This window comes from Toxoplasma gondii, chromosome XII, assembly GCF_000006565.2.
Source record: "Toxoplasma gondii ME49 chromosome XII, whole genome shotgun sequence".
NCBI classification, from domain to species: Eukaryota; Apicomplexa; class Conoidasida; order Eucoccidiorida; family Sarcocystidae; genus Toxoplasma; species Toxoplasma gondii.
In genome coordinates, this window is record NC_031480.1 from 5,326,186 (window position 1) to 5,349,020 (window position 22,835).

At 52.9% G+C, this 22,835-nt stretch overlaps 4 protein-coding genes across 4 annotated transcripts; 1 reads left to right on the top strand and 3 right to left on the bottom strand.

Moving 5' to 3' along the window:
* Window positions 1-269: 269 nt before the first annotated feature.
* On the bottom strand, window positions 270-4,479 carry TGME49_250930 (hypothetical protein). The gene is made up of 4 exons (XM_002367333.2): window positions 3,802-4,479; window positions 3,168-3,223; window positions 1,987-2,086; window positions 270-1,274 (listed from the first exon to the last, which is right to left on the bottom strand). Exons 1-4 carry the CDS (start codon window positions 3,995-3,997, stop codon window positions 1,246-1,248), a joined length of 381 nt encoding a protein of 126 aa, XP_002367374.1. The 5' UTR covers window positions 3,998-4,479; the 3' UTR covers window positions 270-1,245.
* On the top strand, window positions 4,225-11,365 carry TGME49_250940 (hypothetical protein). Its single transcript, XM_002367334.2, has 2 exons — window positions 4,225-6,135; window positions 6,359-11,365. The coding sequence occupies exons 1-2, from the start codon at window positions 4,528-4,530 to the stop codon at window positions 6,773-6,775; spliced, it is 2,025 nt and encodes a 674-aa protein (XP_002367375.2). The 5' UTR covers window positions 4,225-4,527; the 3' UTR covers window positions 6,776-11,365.
* Window positions 7,519-15,174, bottom strand: TGME49_251170 (KRUF family protein). Its single transcript, XM_018780945.1, has 4 exons — window positions 14,439-15,174; window positions 13,756-14,283; window positions 12,973-13,332; window positions 7,519-12,481 (listed from the first exon to the last, which is right to left on the bottom strand). The coding sequence occupies exons 1-4, from the start codon at window positions 14,560-14,562 to the stop codon at window positions 11,595-11,597; spliced, it is 1,899 nt and encodes a 632-aa protein (XP_018635081.1). The 5' UTR covers window positions 14,563-15,174; the 3' UTR covers window positions 7,519-11,594.
* On the bottom strand, window positions 14,752-21,893 carry TGME49_251180 (KRUF family protein). The gene is made up of 2 exons (XM_018780946.1): window positions 16,149-21,893; window positions 14,752-15,844 (listed from the first exon to the last, which is right to left on the bottom strand). The coding sequence occupies exons 1-2, from the start codon at window positions 16,498-16,500 to the stop codon at window positions 15,357-15,359; spliced, it is 840 nt and encodes a 279-aa protein (XP_018635082.1). The 5' UTR covers window positions 16,501-21,893; the 3' UTR covers window positions 14,752-15,356.
* Window positions 21,894-22,835: the final 942 nt, after the last annotated feature.

The following is a 22,835-nucleotide window of genomic DNA, read 5'->3' on the forward strand; positions in this document are numbered from 1 at the left end:
GGAAGCTTAAAAAGCAATTGCGCTCTATTGCTTGAAACCTCGTCGGTTTAGAAAACTGCTAGATTCCGTTGAACATTTTATCCTTTGAGACCTGTGCTCCTGCTCGTCAGTCTGCTGAGGCGATGGACAGCTTGACCGACCACTCTCTCTCTCTAATGGAATTCTATTGACCTTTCGTGACTCTAGAAAGAAAGGGAGTTCAGCAGGCAATCTGCGATAAAGTGCAGTCCCCGTTTATGCGAAGGTTAATGCGGTAAAGGTGCTGTCGGCAGGAAACTGTTGTGGTGGAGAAAGACGAAACGACTGAAACCGAATTGGGGTTTGCGCACGCACTGCGAAGGAAAAGTCACCTCCCACAAGCACAGATGCAGAGCTTGTTTCACGCAGCAGGACGCCCCTGCTTCAGAAAAATCTAACATGTCAGCAGGCTGGTTGTGTTTTCTTTGAATTACAACAATGGATGATCTGCAACTTTGGTTAGGCGACTTGATAACGCCGATCTGTGGACACACATCTTCATCGTCTCTTTGTTTCACTTCTGTCTCGAGTTACCCTCTCCGTCGTCTACGGGAATAACTGTTTTTCTGCTTGTTATTGGTGGATAGTATCCATGCTAAAAGACTGTGGGACTAACTAGACTGGTGCAGCTTTTCCCTCAAATACCATAGCACACTGCTTTTGAACAAACGTAACACGAAATTATTTCGCCGTTCTGATTGGATGGTGGAAACTAGATCAAGCACTGAGCACGAGCAAGATCCTGAGCATTCACTGGTGACACAAATTTCTCTCAGATCGTGAACCACAGATGTGTCGGAAGAACTACTCTGTATCGAACAAGGAAAAAGCCTCTTCTTTAGAAAGCATGGCCCGAAAGAAGAAATATTGCTCCTCACACGGAAGGCACAATGCCCTGCGTACAGCCGGCGGAGGTGCAGAAAGGCAAATTCCTTCCGTCTGAGATGACGCACCTTCCACTTGAAAGGTCACGTCTTTCGCTTTTGCTTTCCGGGTGCCATGCTGAGAGAGGGTAGCTAGACAACGAATGTAGTACATTTGGGAAGTATGCGTTAGGGGAGACCTCCACTAGATATACAGACACCAAGGGATGCGACACAGTACTCCGGTGGAGTGACAGGTGCTGGTTCCCCACCCTCGAAATATGTAACCAACGCGATCATCACCATCGGTGTATCTTACCATCGCATGTGTATACATCAGTGTGAAGGCCCCGGAAGATGCAATTTATCCATTACTTCTTTTTGTGGAAGGCGCTGCATGGTGCGGACACATGTGGCAGCACACAGCAGCAGAATGGTGTAAGCCGTAATGTCGAGGTGCCGTGCAAGCTTGTCCACTCAACGACAGTGCTATTTGGCATCCATCTTGCAGTACATACGTGCAAAGACATGAATTTGGTAGGCATGCGCATCCCGTCGGCCATGATAACGTTGACGATAACAGCAAAGCATCTTTTTATATCGTACCTGAAGGACAGTTTCTAGCATATCATGCATTATTGAAAGTAATTCCAGCCAGAGCGGTGGTTTGTTGACAATTATGTCACAAACGTGTCAATGAAATATCAATAACGATGAACCTCACTTGATTAACGTAACAGCCTAGAAGATTTACGCTGTATTTCGTTTAAACTTTACACTGGATACGATTTGATGTAAAGCCTTAGGATGATGCTCATTGATATCCACCAGAAGTATCTAAACCGCTCCTTTAAAATTTCGTCTATACACATGTGCCAGTGAATGTGTCCCACGCTCCGTCGAAATGGCATCGTCTGCATGTCAAAAATAAAAATTACCTTTGAGGTCCATGATGTACTACTGTTATGTGTCTTATTGACCCGATCTGCCATATGCCCGTTCCTTCTAGCGAAACAGCAAATCCGTCCTGTGCCTTTAACCGTCGGGCTTGCGGAAACAAAGTTTTACGCGTTGTACAGCTTGTGCTTGAAGAAGTTGTCCTCACTTTTTGTGTGAACGCTTATTCTGATGAACACCTTCGTGGGGCGCCCATGTGGCTGTAGGTGTCTCGCGGTTGAGTTTTGCCGCACCGTACCCGGAAGCCGCTGGAACGAGTAAAATACAGAGGAAAACGCTTTTTTTCCGAAAAGGCATTTTTCAGATAGTGCGATTTTTGTGAGGATCATTTGCACACGCGATTCACAGGGTACGCAGAATTGTCAGTTGCTTGGAGGGATTGAGATGCATGGCTTCGATGCATGCGCGAACAACTTGGAAATTCTCACGTGTTCGTCTTTTACCCGCAGGGAGCAGGCGGCATGCCGCTACGGTACAAGAACCTTGGAGTCAAATAGACTCTACGCCTGAAGGCAGCCGAAAAACGTCTCTACTTTCGAAAAAGTTTGTGTAGAAAAGCCACCAGGGAGGCAAGCGCGCCTTGCTCCCCTCATCAAAGAACGATGCTCGCCTAGGTTACGTGGGCTATTTCTCAGGGCCGGTCGTGTCTCATAACAACGTGCGCTTTTGTTTCAGAATCAGGGATTCAAAGCTGTAGCGCCACTCTTTAGATCGAACAAAAAAGTGAGGCCAATCTACAGCAAGTATGTAGAGTGAAACGGGCAAAAACCGTCACCGTATATTTCGGGCCACGTAAACAACACATATTCACCACATCCTCAACACAGGCTTGAAACAACTTGTGTATGCTACTCGCTGTTTGCAGCGCACGACGTTCGTTTGTGAATGACACGTTATTTTCAATGTTTGAACCCGATGAAAAGACAGTTTCTCTCATTCTTTTCGATTCATGTAATCTCCCACCGGTCTGCTGATGATATGAAGGGAGTGAGTTGGCAGGCACACCTCCGGGATGTGTAACATATGCAAGAGGCGTATACCAGGCACTGTGTTTGGCATAGCATGGTTGTTAGCATTGTCTTCCCCTATGACCATTTCGCAGCTAAAACGAAGACACAAGAAAGACATAGAAGCCCTACTGACAATTTAGACCCTCACGTGACAAGTTGCACGATTGCTCTCGGCTTTGTCTCGCCACTGCAGGTTCCTCTTTCTTTTCAACTTTACATGGAACCAATACGCATCGTAAAAAGCAAGTGCAGGAACAATGGATCCTCCGCCTTCTCCTTCAGAGTGTTCGCTCCCGTCGAGTCCGTTATTCCCACCTACTGTAAATGTTAGTTCTCCGGAGAATGCTAGTGATTCAGTGTCGCAAGACAAGCCGCCTACAAATCGATTATTTTCATCGAAATCATCGAAACAGGAGATAGCCTCGGTTGTTCATGATTCGTCTCAGACAGTTATACAGACATCTCGTAGTCTCTCTACTACCAATCGGGTCAGCGTTCCGCTCGCTGTAGGCGGCGGTCAAGGCGATAGACCGGAAGCGCGTTTTCTTAAAAAGCGCCTGGTCATTCTACAACAGCAGAATTTAGCCAGGCGGAGACGAGAAGAGGAACGGCGTCGAGGAGTGGTCGCCGCCATTGAAAGAGATCGCAATGAGGCACTAGCCGAGAGACGGAACAGGTACCAAGCAGCAAAAATTCTCATGGAGAGAGGGTTCGCAGGGTCTCGATGCTCACAGGGTTTTTCGAGTTTTTCATACTCGGACACACATGTTTCCAAAAGCGGCACCCGGTTTTCTACCAGCAAAGCGAATCACTCTCCACGTCTCACGGAAAAGAGAAATCTTTGCTGCCTTCACGAGAATGAGACAGGAACAGCCGATCCTCCATCATATGAAAGGGAGACCACAACCTCTGGCAGGAGGGAGAACACTACATCAAAAGACGGAGCATCTCACGTGTGCTGTCCCTCGCAAAATGGCTCAAGATTGTTGCCACATCAAAGTGAAATGGAGACGGGTGATCTCCGCGCCAGCCCAAGGGAAGCTGAAAAAGCCGACAGAAGATTCGGAAACGGAAGGGGGTCTCCGCCATACCTGGAGTATGAGCAGACAAGAAAAAATTCAGGAGACAGAGCAGTGCCGTTCCTGCCATGCTCGTCTGTTTCTAAAGCAGATGACTTGTCTCAGGACAACGACCGATGTGGACACGCAATGTCTCTGCTTGAACTAGAACTAAACCCGCTTCGGCCGTCTGGCATTCTTCAGTTCCCTTCTCGTGTTGTGAACAAATACCCCAGAGAGAGTCACTCAGTTCATGCAAAAGAGAGTGTGACCTCTCACCGCAGTTCACGAACACAGGAGAAAATCGTAGAGAGGCTACCCCCACTGAGGAGACCATGTCGTCAGAGATGTGAAGCAACCCTTTCTGCGGTAGACTGCACCGTCATACAGGACGCAGAAAATTTTACAGAGTGTTTCTCCCCTTCAGAGAAGAGAGACGAAGAAACAGGAGGTAACAAAGGCGTGCCAGAAGAAATAGATCGAAGAAGGGAGAAAGGAGTGCCTTCAAGAAGTAAACATGAGATTGCAGAGAAACCCTTCCAACATATCTGCCATCTGAACTCGAAGAACACGTTTACCGCAGACGACAAGAACTGCGAAAGACAGCACCTGCAGGCGGAGATGGGCTTCATTGAACCGCTGCGAAAGGCCCGTTTGAGGAACAACAGACGCCAAAAAGATTGGGCGATATGCCATTCTTTTGATGAAGAGGAAAAGGCACACGTGAAAGACGGAGAGACACGCAAAACACCCAAAGCGCAAGAAAAAGGAAAGCTACATAACAGCCAAGTGAGCGAGGAGGACGGGATGACTTCTGTTCCAGATGATGTGTTTCATAGCACATGGTTGCTTCCAAATAGAAAGAGAGTCAAATACAAGTATGCATTTGTATGCAAGGACTGTGAGTGTCGCAGAGAAAAGCGGTGTCGAAAGAGAGAACCACCTGAGATTTCCTCGACCCCGCAGGATTCTCAGGTACGAGAACATTTTACGATTTCCAGCCCATTGTGCAATACATCGAAAGTATTCTGGCAAGACCCGAAGAACAGTGAATGCAGGGATGGTGATGGCGACAGACTCTGTCGCAGTCAGGAAGAGGGGCACGTTTCAGAAGCAAATCCTAGTGGCGTGGCGCGGGCAACTACGGGGAGAATGCATTGCTCGCGAGAAGCGCAGTCGCTCAAAATAAGGCACGAATCCCCAACTAGCAACATCAGTTCTGAAACACCACGTCCGCTTCATTGTTTGAGTGACAGACATCGCCCTGTTTCTCGCTCCGCAACTAACGATGAAGACAGACACAGGGAGGAAACTGTACCCTCTGGTTGCCAGATTGATAACGGTTCAGACAACTGTGAGGCATCTCTCCATCGCGAAGCTATCGTCAGAAGAAAGGAAAGAGATTTCCCTGACACATCAGCAGTAACCGTTGCGGATAGGCGATTGAAAACCCTCATCGAACATCAGCTGACGAGATGCACATTCCCCTGTGTTTCTCCTCACATGCGAAGTCTGGAGCAAAACGAAGCAACTGGAGGAGTGGGAAATACTGAGTCGGAAAACAGATGGAATAACATGAATGACCATCATATTGCTAGAAACAAGTTTGGACGTCCGACGCCTTCACCAGGATCTGCTCTTCCGCGTCACACGGCGACAGACATTCCTCGTCTCTGGGTCAGGCCTTCGTCCTGTAGTTGCTTTTCGAAAACAAAAAGTCCTCTGTTCGATGAGCACAATCACACTGCAATTACCAGGCGTTCTATATCCTCTCGACGATCCATTGAGAAAGTACCATGTTTGTCTGCAACAACTGAGAGAAGGCAGCCTTTCCCTGTCGAGGGCCAGCTTCGTTCTCTACCTAGTTCCACGCTTCCGTGTACGCGGGAAATTGACGTCTCTAAATCTTGGGCTTCCTCTCGTCCCCCTACCTGCGCTTCGTCGACCAATTCAGTAATGCACTATAACGAACGATTTCGTGATTCTCAATACCCGAAAAACCGCGTGTTTACTACACCCGTAGCAATAAAAACAAGGGGTGAGTATCCTTCTCCAAGAAAAGTCATTCCGCTAACTCCAACCCTTTCGAGGCACGAGCAATCAGGGGCACGAAGAAAAGAATCAAAGAACCCCTCGAAATTGGAAAAAAGAACGGACAGATGTTTACATCAAATATCGACATCATCTTTATCCATTTCATCTGGGAAAGCAATATGCCCGCAGCAACAGGCAAAGAAGACATCTCACGTTTCCGCTGTGGCCAGCATTTCTCGATCTACCTCTCCTTCGTTCTCTTCCTATTCCGCTTCTGCTTCCGCCTTATCGTTCTCTTGTAGATGTTCTGGCAATTTCTGTCGTGTATTCAAAGGCAAGGCAGACAGTACGAAGAAGGGCCAGAGCGAATTCGCCAGGGGAAAACACAGGACATCGTGCGCTCGAAAGGACGAGACAGGCAAAGATGCTGACGGTGCTTCGTACGCAGGAGGCTACGGACGGCGTACAGTCATGGGCACAGGAACTACCGCCGAGAAAGGATGCTTCGAATGCAGCAGGCGGCTGCAGATTCTCCTGGCGTCACACAGTCCACAGCGTTCACAGTGGCCTTTGCGGAAACAAACAACCGAGGGTGATCATCGTCGGATGTGCAGTTCTTGCCAAAATACCACTGTCGGCATGCCTTCGCCTGGTCCCTGCGCCTCATTGCCACGCGATTCTCTTTCGTCCTGTGCATCTGGTTGCTTTCGTTGTTGTCATTCGCCTCCAGAACAACAAGCCTGCGACAGCCGTCGGTATCCACCACGACCAACACAAGATAGAAATTCATGTTCCTGTACTCCTCTTCAAGTTGCCACTCGCGCGGCTTTTATGAGGAGAGCCAAGGCACTGGAAGAGGCAGAGAAGAAAGTGGAAGAGCGACTGCTCGTCCTCGATGTCAATGAAATGGCCCTTGCAAAACAACACGAACGGCGGTGGCAGGTCCACCAAGAAGCGCTGAGGATTCTTCTCGAGGGACGACGTCGTTCCAAGCTCCAATGTACTGCTCCGGCCCAATCCGAAACTCAGCAAGACGAGGAATATACCCGGGGAAAGACAGAAACGTGTGCAACAGTCAAGGATGGTCCCGAGCCTCAAACGGTTGTACAGTCTCGCCTGCGTATTCCACGTCGGAAAACAGAACGAAATCACGAAACACAAATGCACGACAACCCGCGCGTATACTCTGCACCAGTGGGGATGAAGGCAGCTTCACCACAAAAGGTGGGAAACGAGCAGACAGAAGGACTTGCCGGAGCGGAGAACCTGGCGGGAGAAGTAGCATCCCTTTTAGGGGACAACTTCTGCTCTGCAGTGTATGAGACGGCGGACGATCGACGATCACAGGGTACAAGGAGCACCGCGCCTATAAGATGCTCGACAGAAAACGTGCTACTTCACGATACTCCAGAACAACGTCAGAAACATTCAGCAACACACAAAGGCAGTTTAAAACCTTCAAATGGTAGAGTAAGCCTCACCCAGGTTCTGTTGGGCGCACAACAGCAAGAAAACCGTGCGTCTGGAAAGAGAGAAATACCAGAACCAGCTGCAGAAGCACGATCACAGAAAATAATTCTTCGTTCTTCTCCCCAGCCAACAGGATCGAGAATGAAACAACTGTACATGCGTCCTCGCCTGGTGGACTAAGCCAAAGATGTTTCGAAGAGAAACTCATTCTGGAGTGGGAATCTGTGTTTTAAATGCGTACGGTCTACTAGGTGAAAATGTTCTGTTTCTAGATAAGAGTGTGTTCGCGACTGTGAGGTCAATGCGCAAGGTGTTGACGGCGAAAGAGAGTTGATGGTGGAGAATTTCCTCAAAAATCGGTTCTGTCCAGTACGGGGATAGAATACATTGTTTCAAGATACACATATAAACTGTACATAGACGTGTGCGTATCTCCTGCAAGCCACAGCAATAGCGTTTGAAGCTGGCAGATGGTGCAGACGTAACCGGGTAAAACTGATAACCGGGGAACCCCTCAGCTTCTTTGATTGTTCCTCGATCAACAGGAGTGATATTTATTTTCCCATTGTTTTAACTGGCTATCCTACTGCGGCGCATTTGAACAGAAGAGAAGTGCAGGATGCATACTGTTTGATTATACTCAGATGCGCGTCAACGATAGAACTTCAGCACCGTGATGGGGGTCCCCGGCTTTGCTTTGCTCTGACTGCTGCCATATCCGTCGATACTGGTACTGGGTGCTGCATCGTAACAGCAAGGCGGTAAATACTAACCGCCTGAACACAGTATATTACGTCGCGTTTAGCTGCAAACTACACAGAAAAGAGATGCAAAATGAGTGTTCCACAAGATACAACGCACACAGGAAACGTTTGTCAGCACTGCAGTCCCGTTGAAAAAAGGACGCATCCAAAGACAGACACAGGGGGTTCATCGCCATTGAGACAGGCAAACACGGTTTCGCTTATGAACAGAAGATGAACGAAACGTCTCACTTGTGAGAATGGAAGCACAAGGCACGCGGACCTCTGTCCACTCAATTCCCGCGTTCCCACATCACGGTACTGCCGCTTTCTCCACCCTATTTCTAGCACTTTACTTATACAGACAATAAGCTAGCTTCTGCAGCAATCGCTGCATCATGACACAGGATTCGTACAGAATGGACAAGAGGGAGGGGCATCTTACCGCCAGTTTACTGAGCGCCGAAGCAGGTGCAGAGGCACGCGTATCCGTTGTCGTTGTCCAGCTCTGTTTCGGTACTCATCCATTGGCAGATCTTCTGGATTCGCAAAGGCACGCTGGGTTCCAAATTGCCTGAATCTTGGGCAACCTAAAAACTGGCTACAAAGACCACATAAGAGACCTTTTTAACGAGACTTATGCGCTGCACAATGATATCCGGCGTGACGTCGGCATTTGACGAGTCAGGTATATTCCCATTTTTTTCGTCACCGCCGGAAACACTGGCACAACGAGCATCGAGAAACAAACCCGTGATCCCGTGACAGATGAGGGGTCCTGTGCGCAGGCTCTGGGAGAGATTACAGGCGGCAGGAATCCACCTCGGACATGTCGGACCGTGACAGACATGCTCCAAGAAGCAAGGGAAGTCTGCGACGGCTATTTCCACAACACCACGCCGAGCTCCCATTTGCCCGTATCAAATGTGCTTTTGAGAATGCAGAAAATATGACAGAAAATATCGGGAAGCCGGCGATGGTGGCATATAATACTGTATTGAACATCGTATGGACACACACGCCCATCGTACTTGCGAGCAGGACCACGGAGCTCCCACGGGGGGCAAGGAGCGTAAGGTGGTCGCCATCGGTTGCAAACTGAGCGCACAACGCTTCTACTAATGGTGATATGGGCATACGAAGACCGTCTCGTCTGGACAGTGTCACTCGCTAGTAATGTTAATGGCGGTCACGGCATGGAGGGAAGCAACATGCGGCTGTTGGTGACGCATCCCGTAGCGGGATAACCCTGCTGCGCGACTATCCGTTGAGGGGCGGGAACTCCCGCTGTTTCTGTGTGGAGTGGGCGCGGTTGACCGTCATGCGACATCAAATGAGCATGAAAGGGACGTACTGCTATGTCCGACTGGAGACCAGTAAGGGATCCTTGTTAGAAGGCGATGGTGGTACGAAGATGGTGCACAAGGGCGGAAATTCACATCTCCGTTTCTGAGCTCTGCCGCCACGAAGCACCTATTAAATGTTACCTCAGTGATTCTGCCCCTATAAGCTACAATTTCTAACCCAGTGCCACGTGTCATCCATCGGGGACACCTTCATGCGACGCACCGTTGTATCAGCCAGGCGCTGGCGAACTTGAATAGCAGCCGCCTTACGGAACGATACCGCACACGGCTAGTTCTCTCCTGTTGCCTCAAACCCCAATGCGAAGTGACGTCAGTCACGTGGCAGCTAACTGTGGTGTAGGCCGCAAAATGACGAATGTTGCAATTCCACGTGTCCGAGCAGCGATGCTGCATACAGAATGTCCCGGTCTGCCTCGTTGTTTGGTCCACAGTGTGAGACCTTCACCATATGTTCGTGACGATGCAAATTGTACAGCCAACGCTGGAGCAACGCGGTGCAGCGTGTGGCTCCAGAGCTCTACGTTTTAGGACCGCACAGATCTTATCGTCACCGTGATCAGCCTCGTCTGTTGCCTTGTGCCGAAGGTGTCTGTGGGTGCAGCACAAATAGTGCAAGTTGAACATAGCGGAACAGTCTGTCGATCTGCTTACTCCGGCTGCTCCCGGCCACTCCGAGTATTGAGTTAGGTTTGCACATCTCCGCAGCGCACGTCACAGTTCCTGTTGACACACACTCCCGCAGGTGCCTTAGATCCGGGGCTGATACACAGCGCGAGAGGGCTGTGCGACGCGTCAAATTCCTCGCCGTCCATTGGTGACTGGCATGAGCGACGACATGACGCTGACGCGTCTTGTGTTGCATACCAGTCAGCGCCAGCGGGGTGCGACTAGCGTGGCACACACACAGCGCCAACCGCGCACAGGGAAGGAGGCGACATTCGTTTTTCGTGCGGAGGTCTCGAAGCCTGCCTTGAGATCACCATATGCATTTCGGCGCTCCAGTGCATCACCGCACAACTGAGTGACAGGCAGGTCTCCGTTCACCCGCGCACCAGGGAGCGCGATGAACATTTGGCGGAACACTGCCGCCGTCACCATTGTCGAACGTCACAGACACTCCTGTCCTCAAATTGCGAAGTGTTCGCTCGAGTGATGTAGCCACTTGGACGAGCATTCAGGAATGGTAGTTCGGCTGGAGGGCGACACGAGTACTCCTGCGCTGCTGCAGGTCGGCTGTGTCGCAGGGTGCGGTAGGTCTAGGTGTCGGTGTAGTCGGCATGCGCAAATACGCATGTTCGATAACATCTATTTCGGCTTTATGGATATCTGCGGCATGCGCGCAGATTATTGTGTTGGCGTGAATACGGATCCTGGACGAGACTGTGGAACGACACTGGTAGAACGTGTTGCCCTGCCAACTGGCCCAGCCCCACTCGAGAGCAAACAAGCGTATTCCCTTTCCTAGAGTCATTGGACTTTTTAATCCATCGCACCACATACGACAGGCGCGGGCACCAAGACCGAATGGAACAGTGCATCTCCCCGACTCGATGTCTGTGGCACACGCGATAAAGCTGGTTAACCCAGCGTGAGGCGCAAGGCGAATAGTCACGGACCACCGCGACAAATGGCTCATCACGAACGGGAACAACAGACCGGCGTCAGTCTGGCGTATACTCGCCCTTCTACCCATCCGCAAGCCAATGTAGAGAAATCGATAGACGTGTTTCTGCAAAGCATTAGATGAAGAAGACACGCGTGTTCGGCGCACGCATGTACGTCATGGGGATGAGAGGACTAGTGACTAATGTGGCGATGCTGTTACGTGGAGCGGGCGGGAAAACACTGGCGACGTTACATCGTCTCGTGTCCAACGCCGGCAACCGAACGGTCTGTCTTTCCAGGCAGCCTCGGTCACCATCTTCTATGTAGTCCGAAATCGAGGCGAGGATCCCGCATGATATGCATATCAGGATTTCGGGTCGACGCAGGTATGTCGCATGCCAACCGCCTGCTCACATCCTTGTACCCGGCTCATCACTGATGCTCTGATTGCAGTGCATGAGACAAGGCATCAGTGGGGATCTGGAGGGCGAAGCTGTCCACGCGGTTCTACACCTGGGTCACCTGCAGGCGCCGACACAGGTGCTGACGGCTCCATGGAAGATGGTGGCTGGGATGGCGTTCCAGATGTAGTGCCCGCACTCGCGAGCGATCCCGAGCGGAAAGGGGGCTGCCGGACAAGAGGCGTGGCAGCGGCGGCCGCTGCGTGGCGGGGAACTGCAGGTCCCCGCAGTGGGCGCTTCTTGAGCGGCAGAGACAAAGACGGAATGATGTCGCCGCCGCTCCCAGACGGTCTACCATGTGTCTCTGCTGGACTAGGCACTTGCGGTGGGCCTGAGGCCATTTGGGAGCTTGACGTCATGTGGCTCTCTGTTGACGTCAGCGCGAGACGCCCAAGCGGCTGGCGGTGTCCCGGTGGAGTTTTTTCGAGTCTGGCTGTATCAGACAGAAATTCAAGGAGCCGTCGCTTTTTGGGGTGGGGCGGTGTGGGGTCACCAAGGCCACGCTCGACGTCGGCGGGGTACGGAGGTGTTGTGGTGGGTACTGGCGTAGATCGTTGCGGCAGCGGACCGCCAGTTGCCGGTGGTGGATGTTCGCGTGTTGATGACGATGGACCAGATCCTCTTTGGGAGCGTCTTGCAGCCGGCAAGTGCTGCTCAGGTGACGACGATCCAGGAGAAGACCCGGCGGCGACAGGCGGCTTGCTGGGGTCCCTTTGACGAGTCCAAAGGCGCACCGCCGAGACTGGGGTCAACCAAAGGGGCAGCGCCGGAAGCATAGCACCGCCTCTGGATGGGCCTTCGCCGGCGCTCTCGGCACTGCTATGATACAGGTGTTTCCGTTTCTGTTTCCTTTTTCCTGACGGACGCTCGATGGACTGCTCCGCTGATGGATCTACTGCCCAGACGAATCGACACAGCACATGGTAGACGAAACTGAAACGATTCGCGTATCGTGCGGCGTCGTGTGTGGTAGAATTACCTCCGGTGCCTGCGTCGAGTCAAGGGACTGAATAAAATCTTCTGGGCATCAGACAGTATCAGAGGCAGACGCGAGCACAATGCTGTCGTCGTGACTGTCGCAGTTGGACGAGAAACGTTTCGTCGCACCCTTGCTAGCATGAGTATATAGGACAGCACTCGACGAAGTCACAGCTCACACCACCCACTACAGAGGCCCAATCTCGACGACACACCGCCTGATGGGCAACGACAGGGAAATGGCTAGACTGAATCTTGTCTAATACCGACCCGTGTCAACGACCTAGAAGAAACAGAAAGATGTAGAAAAATAGGAACTCTTCCGTGTTAAGTCGCGATTAGCTTCGTTGCTGATGTAGCTCAATGGTGGAGCCATCTTCGGCATCACAAAGGGCAGCGGAGACTCACCAGTCGATCCGGATTCGCGCAGCGGTTCTGGGACTTGCCCCGATGCCGACGAGAGCAGGGCGCGAAGCTCCTGTTCCAGGGCGTTCGCCTTATCCTTCAGATCTCGTGCCCTTTGCTGATGCCCCATAACATCGGCACGGAAGCCCTTCTTATCATTATACGCCCACTCACGCTGTGTGGCGGGTGTAGGCGAGGGATCGTTACCTCGCACCATGCGAACGGCAGCGCGCTGGGCAACGTAGTACTCTAGTCCGTGACTCCACGTGCCTTCGATGGCCTCGGCATCTCTCCTTAAGTTCGAAATGGCAAGGTCCGCAAACGTAAGGTCAGGCGCCCGTGGTGCCGGCCTGGGTGGAAATCCTGCCAACACCGAGAACGTACCGATAAGGATATACAGCACTGTCGGAGTGTCCCGAAGAGGTGCGCTGCGTATTGTCCAGCTCTGGCGTAGTCAAACCGCAGCCCAAAACGCGGTGTGCGCGTGTGTCTGCGCGGAGCTGAGGAAGAGATGTTGTGTCTCGGCCCCTTTCGCACAGACTACTCGCGATTAACCGTGCGCGAACCAAGCTGACGTCCACTTGTCACTATTCCGAACAATTGATGGACATTCGGTGGGATGTCACTCGCTAATCTAAACAATTTCTGTTTCCACGAGACGGAGACATAGTGAAGCCTCTTTGCCAGGGCGGAGCATGATACCTGCGAATGAGATACAATGGCACATCGAGTTCTACAGGCTGGAGTGTCGGAGAACGCACTCCGTGGACAGAATCACGAACTCACCGCTTGAGACTCCTTCCGATTCAGCACCTGGCAGATCAGTAGAGGAAGGAGGTCGATGAGGGGGTGTCTCCTGGGGGCTTCGTACCAGGAGACCCTCTGCCGCCGCCTTCCGTTCTAGATCGTTGGCAAGGTTCTGCAACTGAGCAGCTTCCTCAAGTCGTGCTCTTGCTCTGCGCATGTACTGCCGTTGCGCCGTGTGTATCAGCTGCCGGATTTCCGATGAACTCGGATTCGGATTGTGCTCTTCGAGCATATATTCGGCAATCCTACTCCTCACGTATACATCCCTGGATGCCCATCTGCCGTCAATCCGCCTTGCGTCGAGTCGCAGTTTCTCAATCGCAAGTTTGATATAGGGTACCCTACCCATATCTGGAAGCGCGACGCTGCTCCCAAGCAGTGTACCCCTTAGTGAGCCCTCCAGGCGGGACATGGGCGACGCGCTGCTCACAGACGGGGCACTCGGGCCAGTAGCTGCGGTGCCCTCGCCTGCGTCTTGCCCCTGTTGACGTCCACGGCGGCGGCTGGCTGAAAACACAAAACAGCATCCGGCGCCACTGGTCGTTTCACTGACAGAGTCAAATGGTATCGCCTTCGTCTTCCACTTTCTCAACAGTGGGCCCCACAGTCGACAGGTTCCTTTTTTCTCTCCTAGACACCCTTCGTTGAACGTCCCAGCATACCCGACATACGCGTCGGAGCGGGCGGCCGACATCTGGACGTCGCCGGATGCTCGCGTGTAGTGGATGTTCGAGCTGCGGTGCTGTGAAACGTTGTTAGCTGACAAATACTGGAATTAGTGTGCATTGGTACTGTTTGTCAGGTTGCCGTCTTGCCGATTGAGAGCCGCAGGAAACGCACCTCGTCGGCCTTGTGTAGTGTCCGATTTCGATGCTGGTTGGGGCGCTGTTTCCCTGGAGGAGGAGCCCCCATCGGGATCCTCCTGCAGCAAGTCACCTGAGGCCAGGCGCCTCTCCCATATATCTGCCTGGGCCCGGAGAGTCGCTGCTCGCTCTCTCCGGCTGCTCTCATGTCTAGAATAGGATCTTATTGCTTGGTCCCGCCACTGCAGTAGATGGGAATCAGGTGGATTCAGACTGGGGCTCTGTGCGAGGCGCTCTGCGACGCCGAGTTCGACGTACAGCTCCTTATTAGCCAACGTCTCCTCTAAAGCTCCCGCTTCGCTCCTCAGTGCCGACACGCCCATACGCACGGAAGAGGATATGGCATTTCCGGGGGACGCACATTCACGTGCTGTACCTGGTTAACGGGCAGTTGCACACACAGTCAATAAGGGCTAATTGGAGCATCAAACGATTTCACTCTACTGCTCACCGTGTGTCTGGCAAAACACAGCAACCCATTAGGTGATGGCAAGACGGTGGCAACATCACGGCCACAACTAAACCCCTTCACGGCACGCATGGCTATGTAGATTCAGCGTGTTCTGTTTTTCTTATGGGTCGAGTCCCCCCTCGAAATGGACGGACGGACCTCACGCCTCTTCGGACAATGCCGACCAGAAACGCTACCCGTCTGTTGCCTCCGCCACACATGTGTGCCAACCCCAGTAGCTCGATAAACGTTCCAGCGCGCTTGAGTCACAGATTACCTGGTGCGGCTGCGTCGCCGCCAACCCGCGGGCCCTGATCGCTCGCTCCGGGTGTCAGCGAGGCGTCGCCTGGGACGTGCGAGAGATCCACTCCGGCTGCTAGCAGCTTTGCAGCAATTTCGCTTGCCATAGACTCCAGTCGTGCGGCCTCCTGCAGCCGTGCAAGTGATCGCATTCGAAACCGGTTTCTCGCAGATGCTGTCGACTTCTGCACTCGTGAGAGAGTAGGACGGGAGGACTGATTCACGATGACACGCCCAACATTCCTCCTCACGTAGCGCTCCTCGTCCTCCCATTCATCTCGCAACTCCATCGCCCGCCTCCTGAACTGTTCCATGGCAAGCTCTCCGAGTGTCAGGGTTCCACGGCCTGACACCGTAACAATTCGGGCAAGGCCTAGTCCCCCGACAGCCGACCTCCCCGAAGCCGCCCCTCCCTCAGATCTGGGTGAGGCTGCGATACCTTGTCGGTGGGATCCTGTAAATCAACAGAGCACCACAGTTTACGAGAGAAGTCGACGTTGCCACCTCTACAATGTGGCAACCCCCCAGCGGTGCCATGCTGCGTCGGATATACCAACGGGTCACGCTGTGTCTGCGAGGCTGCTACGGATAAGCATGACAGCCTGATCCGAGACGGCCCCCGCAACCTTGACGCATTACACGCCACGACGGCCTAAGCGAAGGGATAAAAAGAGAAACACGCTCTAGCATCGCCTGGTCCAGTCGCAGGGTTGTTGCTCAAAAGATTGCCCAACTGCGATTAGAGTTTTACAACTCACTACGGTCGCTCGACTCCGGCGTGGGGCTGGAAACGGGTGGCACAGGCACAGAGTCCGTTGAAGACGTGGAGGCAGGCGATTCCGGAGACGTTGTTTCTTGACTCTGACTACCTGCCAGCGACTGCTGAAAAGCAGGCTTGTCCAGATCGCCATCATCCGGAGCACGCGCGCCAAGAGCACCAAGAAACGAGTTGGAGATCCCTACAAAGCCGAGGGATGCCGTGCACAGAACTCGACACAGAGCGGAGGGTGCAGCATTCCAGCTGGTACTTGTCAGCCCGTACACGACGGCGTGCAACAAGTAGGTCAAGCCGACAAGTGTCGTTCTCACGACAACCGGCCGAGCCACCATCTGCTGGTATCACGTCGTGAATCACAAACCCAGTAGGCATACGACAAACCGGCAAGCCACCCGAGGAAATCGGAAACTCTACAGCATTTGGTCGTTGTGGATACAGACCAGACGTCTTGTTGCGCCGAGAAGCGACGAAAGTATGGATGATGTGCTGCCTTTGAAAAATGAACAAGTCACTTTAGACTGGCAGGAGTAAACGGTTTAGTGGACGCATTCCTCGTTCGGGCGCCGTGCCGTCTAGCAAAGCGACGCACGGGCGGGTGTCGCTAACACAAGCTTTAGTCAACAACTGTTCTACGAGACGCCCGTAGGGAAAGAAGTCCTGGAAGCATGTATGCTGGCGTCGCGGTGAGCATACACGATATCAAGCTAGCGATGATGAGGAAAATTTCGTTGACCGAATGCAGGCGGTAGGGGGGCCCGGGGCCTCTACCAGAGGCGATGGGGTAAGCAGATGACGTGCAAACCAGTTAGCTGCGTCCCACCATTTTCATTTGTCTGTCACCCACAAACGCCAAATGAAATATAATCGCGTGAGTCATGTTGCCCGTATAAGGTACAACAAAACCCAGTGCCACAACTCCCCCATCAGAGAAACCTGCACGCGGAGCAGCGTCATATCAGTCAGGTGTTGGGGAGCATGAGTAGCAGCCTTCCTTCGGAACGGTACCGCTCACGGCTGGTTCTCTCCTGTTGCCTCAACCCCCAGTGCGACTTGACGTCGGTCACGTGGCCGCTCACTGTGGTGTAGGCCGCAAAATGACGAATGTTGCAATTCCACGTGTCCGAGCAGCGATCTTGCATACAGTATGTCGCAGTCTGACTCGTTGTTTGGTCCACAGTGTGAGAACATGACCATGTGTTCATGACGGTGCAAACAGTACAGCCAATTCTGGAGCAAGACCAGGTCGACGCGTGGCTATCGAGCACTACTTTTTCAGACCGCACAGATCTTATCGTCGCCATGATCAGCCTCGTCTGTTGCCTTGTGGCGAAGGTGTCAGTGGGTGCAACACAAATAGTGCGAGTTGAACATAGCAGAACAGTCTTTCGATCTGCCTACTCCGGCTGCACCCGACCACTCTGAATATTGAGTTAGGTTTGCACTTCTCCGCAGCGCATGTCACAGTTCCTATTGACACCCACCCCCGGAAGTGCCTTAGATCCAAGGCTGATACACAGCGTGAGAGGACTGTGAGTCGCGTCAAATTCCTCGCCGTCCATTGGTGACTGGCATGAGCGACGACATGACTCTGACGCGTCTTGTGTTGCATACCAGTCAGCGCCAGCGGGGTGCGACTAGCGTGGCACACACACAGCGCCAACCGCGCACAGGGAAGGAGGCGACATTCGTTTTTCGTGCGGAGGTCTCGAAGCCTACCTTGAGATCACCATATGCATTTCGGCGCTCCAGTGCTTGCCGCACAACTGAGTGACAGGCAGGTCTCCGTTCACCCGCGCACCAGGGAGCGCGATGAACATTTGGCGGAACACTGCCGCCGTCACCATTGTCGAACGTCACAGGCACTCCTGTCCTCAAATTGCGAAGTGTTCGCTCGAGCGATGTAGCCACTTGGACGAGCATTCAGGAATGGTTGTTCGGCTGGAGGGCGACACGAGTACTCATGCGCTGCGGAGGGGCGACATGAGTACTCCTGCGCTGCTGCAGGTCGGCTGTGTCGCAGGGTGCGGTAGGTCTAGGTGTCGGTGTAGTCGGCATGCGCAAATACGCATGTTCGATAACATCTATGTCGGCTTCATGGATATCTGCGGCATGTGCGCAGATCATTGTGTTGGCGTGAATACGGATCCTGGACGAGACTGTGGTATGACACTGGTAGAGCGTGTTGCCCTGCCAACTGGCCCAGCCCCACTCGAGAGCAAACAAACGTATTCCCTTTCCTGGAGTCATTGGAGTTTTATATCCATCGCACCACATACGAGAGGCGCGGGCACCAAGACCGAATGTAACAGTGCATCCCCCCGAGTCGATGTCACAGTACGTCCACTGTCGTTGTGTCGTTGGGCCAGGTGATGGATCATTCTCTCAGACCATGCGAATGGCAGCGATATCCATGCAGCGTCTAGTGTGTGTGCCTCTCTGGGTAGAACTATTGATGGCATGGTGAGCAGAAGTCACGTTAGGTCCGCCCGGAACACTGGCCTGTGCCGAAGGCCTGCCAACATTAAGAAAACGACGACACTGATATGCAGAACAGCTTGAGCATCTGCTTGTTTCGACAGTCACAGCGCGCCCAGGAACGCGCTGGATGTGCGTCTGCATGGTTTTGCCAGGAAGTGCTGCTCTTCGCAGCTTTCTCCCATACCAGTCACGCTTCACTGTGCGCGAACTAGGGAGACATGAGTTTGCTGTGAATGAATACTCGCAATTTACGGATACACGACAAAACATCACCCGCTAAGCTACAAAAACCCTTGATACCGTGAGTTGAAGATACAGTGGTATATGCTTGCCAGGACAAAACATGAGATGCGCGGATGAGAGAGGATGCCTTATCGAGTAACAGAGTGTCGAGCGTCAGCAAAGGCGGGCTCGAATCCCTCTTTTTTCTTTGTTAACAGATATTTCAAGCGGGATGGATGAGGTTGGCAGCTCGTCGGGATGGAGGTTCTGAGCAGACTCGACGAACTCACCGTCTGAGACTTCTTCCGATCCTGCATTCGGCAGATCAGTGGCAGACTGATTCCCACACTGGAGTCTCCTGGGGGCTTCTTGCCAAGAGGCGGTTCGCTGCAGCCTTCCGTTCTCGATCATTCGCAAGCTTCTGAGAGAGATCAGCATACAGAACACACGGTCGCCCGATGTGGCTGCCTACTCGCTGGACACGCCGGATGCCAGTCGCATGCGAAGATCGAACATATTTTTGGCCATTTTCAATATTACATATTCGTATTGGTATCACTGTCTCTAAAGCAAAAACTCCGACTCTCGCATAAACTTCTCTATCGTAAGGTTAACGTAAGACACCGTGACCATTCCTAGAAGCGCAACGCTGCTGCCAAGAACTGTTCCCCTGAGAAGCACCGCTCACAAATGGAGCATGCGTGACTGCCGCTGTGGCGCTTTGCCTTGCAACGGGGCGACCGCTTAAATCATGAGACGATACCCGGCGCCCTAGAACACCTCAGCACCGGATCCTCCTGAAATCCCCACCCTAGCCTGCCCGCACTGGCCTGCCGCTGGCAACGGTGTCCCTTTGTCACGAGTAGGATCCACACAATGAACTACTCAGCAGATCCGTTACAAGTACTGGAAGAGCCTCAAGACTCTCGGAATTCTGGAACATCAGCGTCGACAAGTGGTTCGGGATGTACATGCCAAGACAGTTGACCAATTGCGCACTGCTTCCATCGACGATCCCCGGTAACTCTGTCGCACTTACTGCTTGCCCGTTCAGGGGGATCAGAACCGCACCTGGTCGACCTGCTGTAGTAGCTGCTCGTGGGACTCGCTTCGAAGTTCCTCTCGCCGTGGACGCTCGTCGTCTAGTTCCTCCTGCATCCAGGCACCTGAGGCTAGCCGCCTCACCCAGTTCTCGGCCTGAGGTCGTAGTGCCGCTGTCGTTTTTCCTCGTGATATTTTTCTCTGTGTATGCATTCGTGTAGTACCCTCCCTGCACTCAGACAAAATGCTGTCAGACAGATGTGGACTGACCTCCCGTGCAACGCGGGACGCAACGAATTCCTCGATGCAGACACCCTGATTTGGCCAAATAGCATCGAGCTCCCTAGCTTCCTTCCTCAGCAGTGCAACTCCGAGGTGCACCCACGACTGTATAGTCGCCTGCCATACCTGGCTTCCTAACTCCACGTCACTGATAAGGGCTGCCGCTAGCGTCAGACGTTTTCGTGCTGACCTTGAGACCCTCAGCCAAGTGGAACCCATTAGGTGATGGCAACATAATGATGACGTTGGGGGTCCCACGTAGTGCTGCTCATGTGGTACATAGCTATGATGAATAGAATTCACTGTTTTCTGTCGCGGGGCAAGTCTCTCCATGAAACAGAAATGCCTCGAAATATTCCTTCCGACAATGCTGGTTCCGATGCTGCAGAATCTGATGCCAATGCTACAAAAATGGGAGAGCCTCAGCCACTCGACGCCTCTCCTCTTTACGCAGGTGACTCACAGCTCAGCGGGTGAACTGCCGTCACCACCAGTTCTCAAGGCTTCATCGCTCGTTTGGGGTGGAGACGAGCTGTCGCATTTTTCCCGTTTGAGTTCCATGTCAGATAACGTGATCTTCGCCGTTAGTTCGTGCCCCCAAGACTCCAAACCTGCAGTCTGTCACAGCCGTACACTTGACCGCTATCGGAACCCGTGTCTTGCACGTGCCTCCATGTACGTCAGTTGCAACTGGGAAGCGAGGGAAGAACGACTTATGACGATGCGCCCAAGGCTCTGCTACGCACAGCGCTCCTCCGCCTTTCATTGTGGTTGTAGCTGCGTCGCTTGCCTCTTGAACTGCTGCATCGCAAGTTGTTTAAGTCTCGCCTCTCCATAATGTGGCACTGCGACGGTACTCGGACGATCTCGTCCGCTCAAGGGACTGCTTGCGGGTCGAGATCCCCTCCCCCGTCTGGTACAAAAACGGGGCCATGTCGGCGGCTCCAGGACATAAAAACAACCAGTTTACACGCTCAGTCGAAACTGCCGCACGCACGAGGCAACTCATATTCCTTTACTACTCTAGGGTGTCAACGTAGCTAAGAGGCACGCTACAGCTAGGCGAGTGTAGTCGGTATACGACGATTCGCATCCTCTCCGCAGCGCCAATCCGCATCAAGGAGGCAGTATATCCCGCTGAGGTCTGGAGAATGGGGAATAGAGACGTGCACCGCTGATAACACATTACGTAACGCAGTGTTGGTGCTCAAGCAATTACTAAACTGCAATGAGTGTTTGACAGTTCACTGGGATCACTCGATTCATGAGAAGGGTTGGACACGCCTTGAGGAGACAGAACAGGCGGCCGCGGCGCGGCTGCTTCTGTGGCTCTCGGCCGGCAATTGTCCTTAGCCGCATCACCTTTGACTTCATGACTTCTGCGTTATGCCACGAGCATGACTGATGAGAGACGAGACAGTGCTTGGTCTGGTAAGTGGCGGCTCTCGTCGTCAAGCTTCTACTTGTGCGCCGCCTCTCCACAGACGGCTGTATCTGGAACATCCATCGTCCGGTCTGACGCGAAATCGTGCGTCAAGTTCTTGTTAACGAGATGGACGAAGTGCGGATGTGCCCGACAACACGGAACCTGTCGCATGCCAAAGGCAAAAGAGCGCCTGAACAGCGATGTTTCGACGGAAAAAGGCAAGCGAGTGTTGGGAGGCACTAGATCCTCAACCACCGACCATACAGCGAACGAGGCCTCTCTCCGACTTCTTTGGTAATCGAATGTGCGCAGCGGAACCCGCCATCGCCAGCATGTGTATGGGAATGAAAAAGACGACGCAACACGAACTCGCTGAAATCGAAATTCGCTCTACGGACACGCCTAAACTTGCACAGTAGTCATATGTATCGTGGCTGTGGTCCAGGATTTTCGAAACTGTTTAAGAGAGCAGAGAAGGGCATTTCGGATGTTATCTTTATCCAGGATGCCGCAGTGTTGGATAAGGCGGCCGATGCGTACAAAGGTGAGGATGACACATTCATTCGAACAGCGGAAGGGGGGCGCCACTCGAATAACATGGTCGTCCACAGGTCTGATTGGGGGCAGGGACCACAGAAGGCTTCAAAAGAAGTCGCGCAGACTGCAGGCTTCGCAAGAGGCCTCTCTTACGGTGCTGCGGCAGCCGCCAACTTCAGCGTGAGTGGAACATTCCATAGGCACCAAAAGATAGTCCACATTCGGGGCGGCAAAACCAGTAAAAGACGGCACAGCTGTATCCACTGGCTTTCCGGCACCTGGCAGTGCGTCTCTCTCTCTCTACGCACGCCAAGTCGTCTCCATTGTGTTTTCTTTGGTGTGCCCCAGGACGGAGCAGGAAACAGATTTCGTGCACACCATCGGGACTGAGGACGCCAAGACCGTTGGCGTTCCTCTTCCCCCAGCCATTTCGCACCATTGGTCTGGAAAGGAACTTCCGGTTTTTTCTGATTCAAATCTTGCAAAGGCTCGGACAGGGAGCGACGAGGAGGCTTCGTTGAGACCGGCAGAGTGGAAACACTGCTGACCAGCCCGTCACCCGAGAGAGCGCAAAGTACGAGCAGGCGGACGACAACACAGCAACTAACTGACGAGCAAGCACAGTGTGTCAGATGCAAGTGCACGTCGACGCAAAAGGAGAAAATAAGGTTTAGGGTGTCG

What these genes read in the sequence shown, in the direction of transcription:
- TGME49_250930 (XM_002367333.2), bottom strand. Translation starts at nt 3,997, where the DNA reads ATGGCAGGAACGGCACTGCTCTGTCTCCTGAATTTTTTCTTGTCTGCT. An exon ending in TTTTGCGAGGGACAGCACAC is followed by an intron (nt 3,224 to 3,801) that starts GTGAGATGCTCC and finishes ATCGATTTGTAG; the next exon opens with GCGGCTTGTCTTGCGACACT. An exon ending in CCGGAGAACTAACATTTACA is followed by an intron (nt 2,087 to 3,167) that starts GTAGGTGGGAAT and finishes TACTCGTTCCAG; the next exon opens with CGGCTTCCGGGTACGGTGCG.
- TGME49_250940 (XM_002367334.2), top strand. Translation starts at nt 4,528, where the DNA reads ATGGGCTTCATTGAACCGCTGCGAAAGGCCCGTTTGAGGAACAACAGA. An exon ending in CAATATGCCCGCAGCAACAG is followed by an intron (nt 6,136 to 6,358) that starts GCAAAGAAGACA and finishes AGGACGAGACAG; the next exon opens with GCAAAGATGCTGACGGTGCT.
- TGME49_251170 (XM_018780945.1), bottom strand. Translation starts at nt 14,562, where the DNA reads ATGCACACTAATTCCAGTATTTGTCAGCTAACAACGTTTCACAGCACC. An exon ending in CGCTCCGACGCGTATGTCGG is followed by an intron (nt 14,284 to 14,438) that starts GTATGCTGGGAC and finishes TTGTGTTTTCAG; the next exon opens with CCAGCCGCCGCCGTGGACGT. An exon ending in GCGCGAATCCGGATCGACTG is followed by an intron (nt 12,482 to 12,972) that starts GTGAGTCTCCGC and finishes TCGTCTGGGCAG; the next exon opens with TAGATCCATCAGCGGAGCAG.
- TGME49_251180 (XM_018780946.1), bottom strand. Translation starts at nt 16,500, where the DNA reads ATGGTGGCTCGGCCGGTTGTCGTGAGAACGACACTTGTCGGCTTGACC. An exon ending in GCCGGAGTCGAGCGACCGTA is followed by an intron (nt 15,845 to 16,148) that starts GTGAGTTGTAAA and finishes GTTGATTTACAG; the next exon opens with GATCCCACCGACAAGGTATC.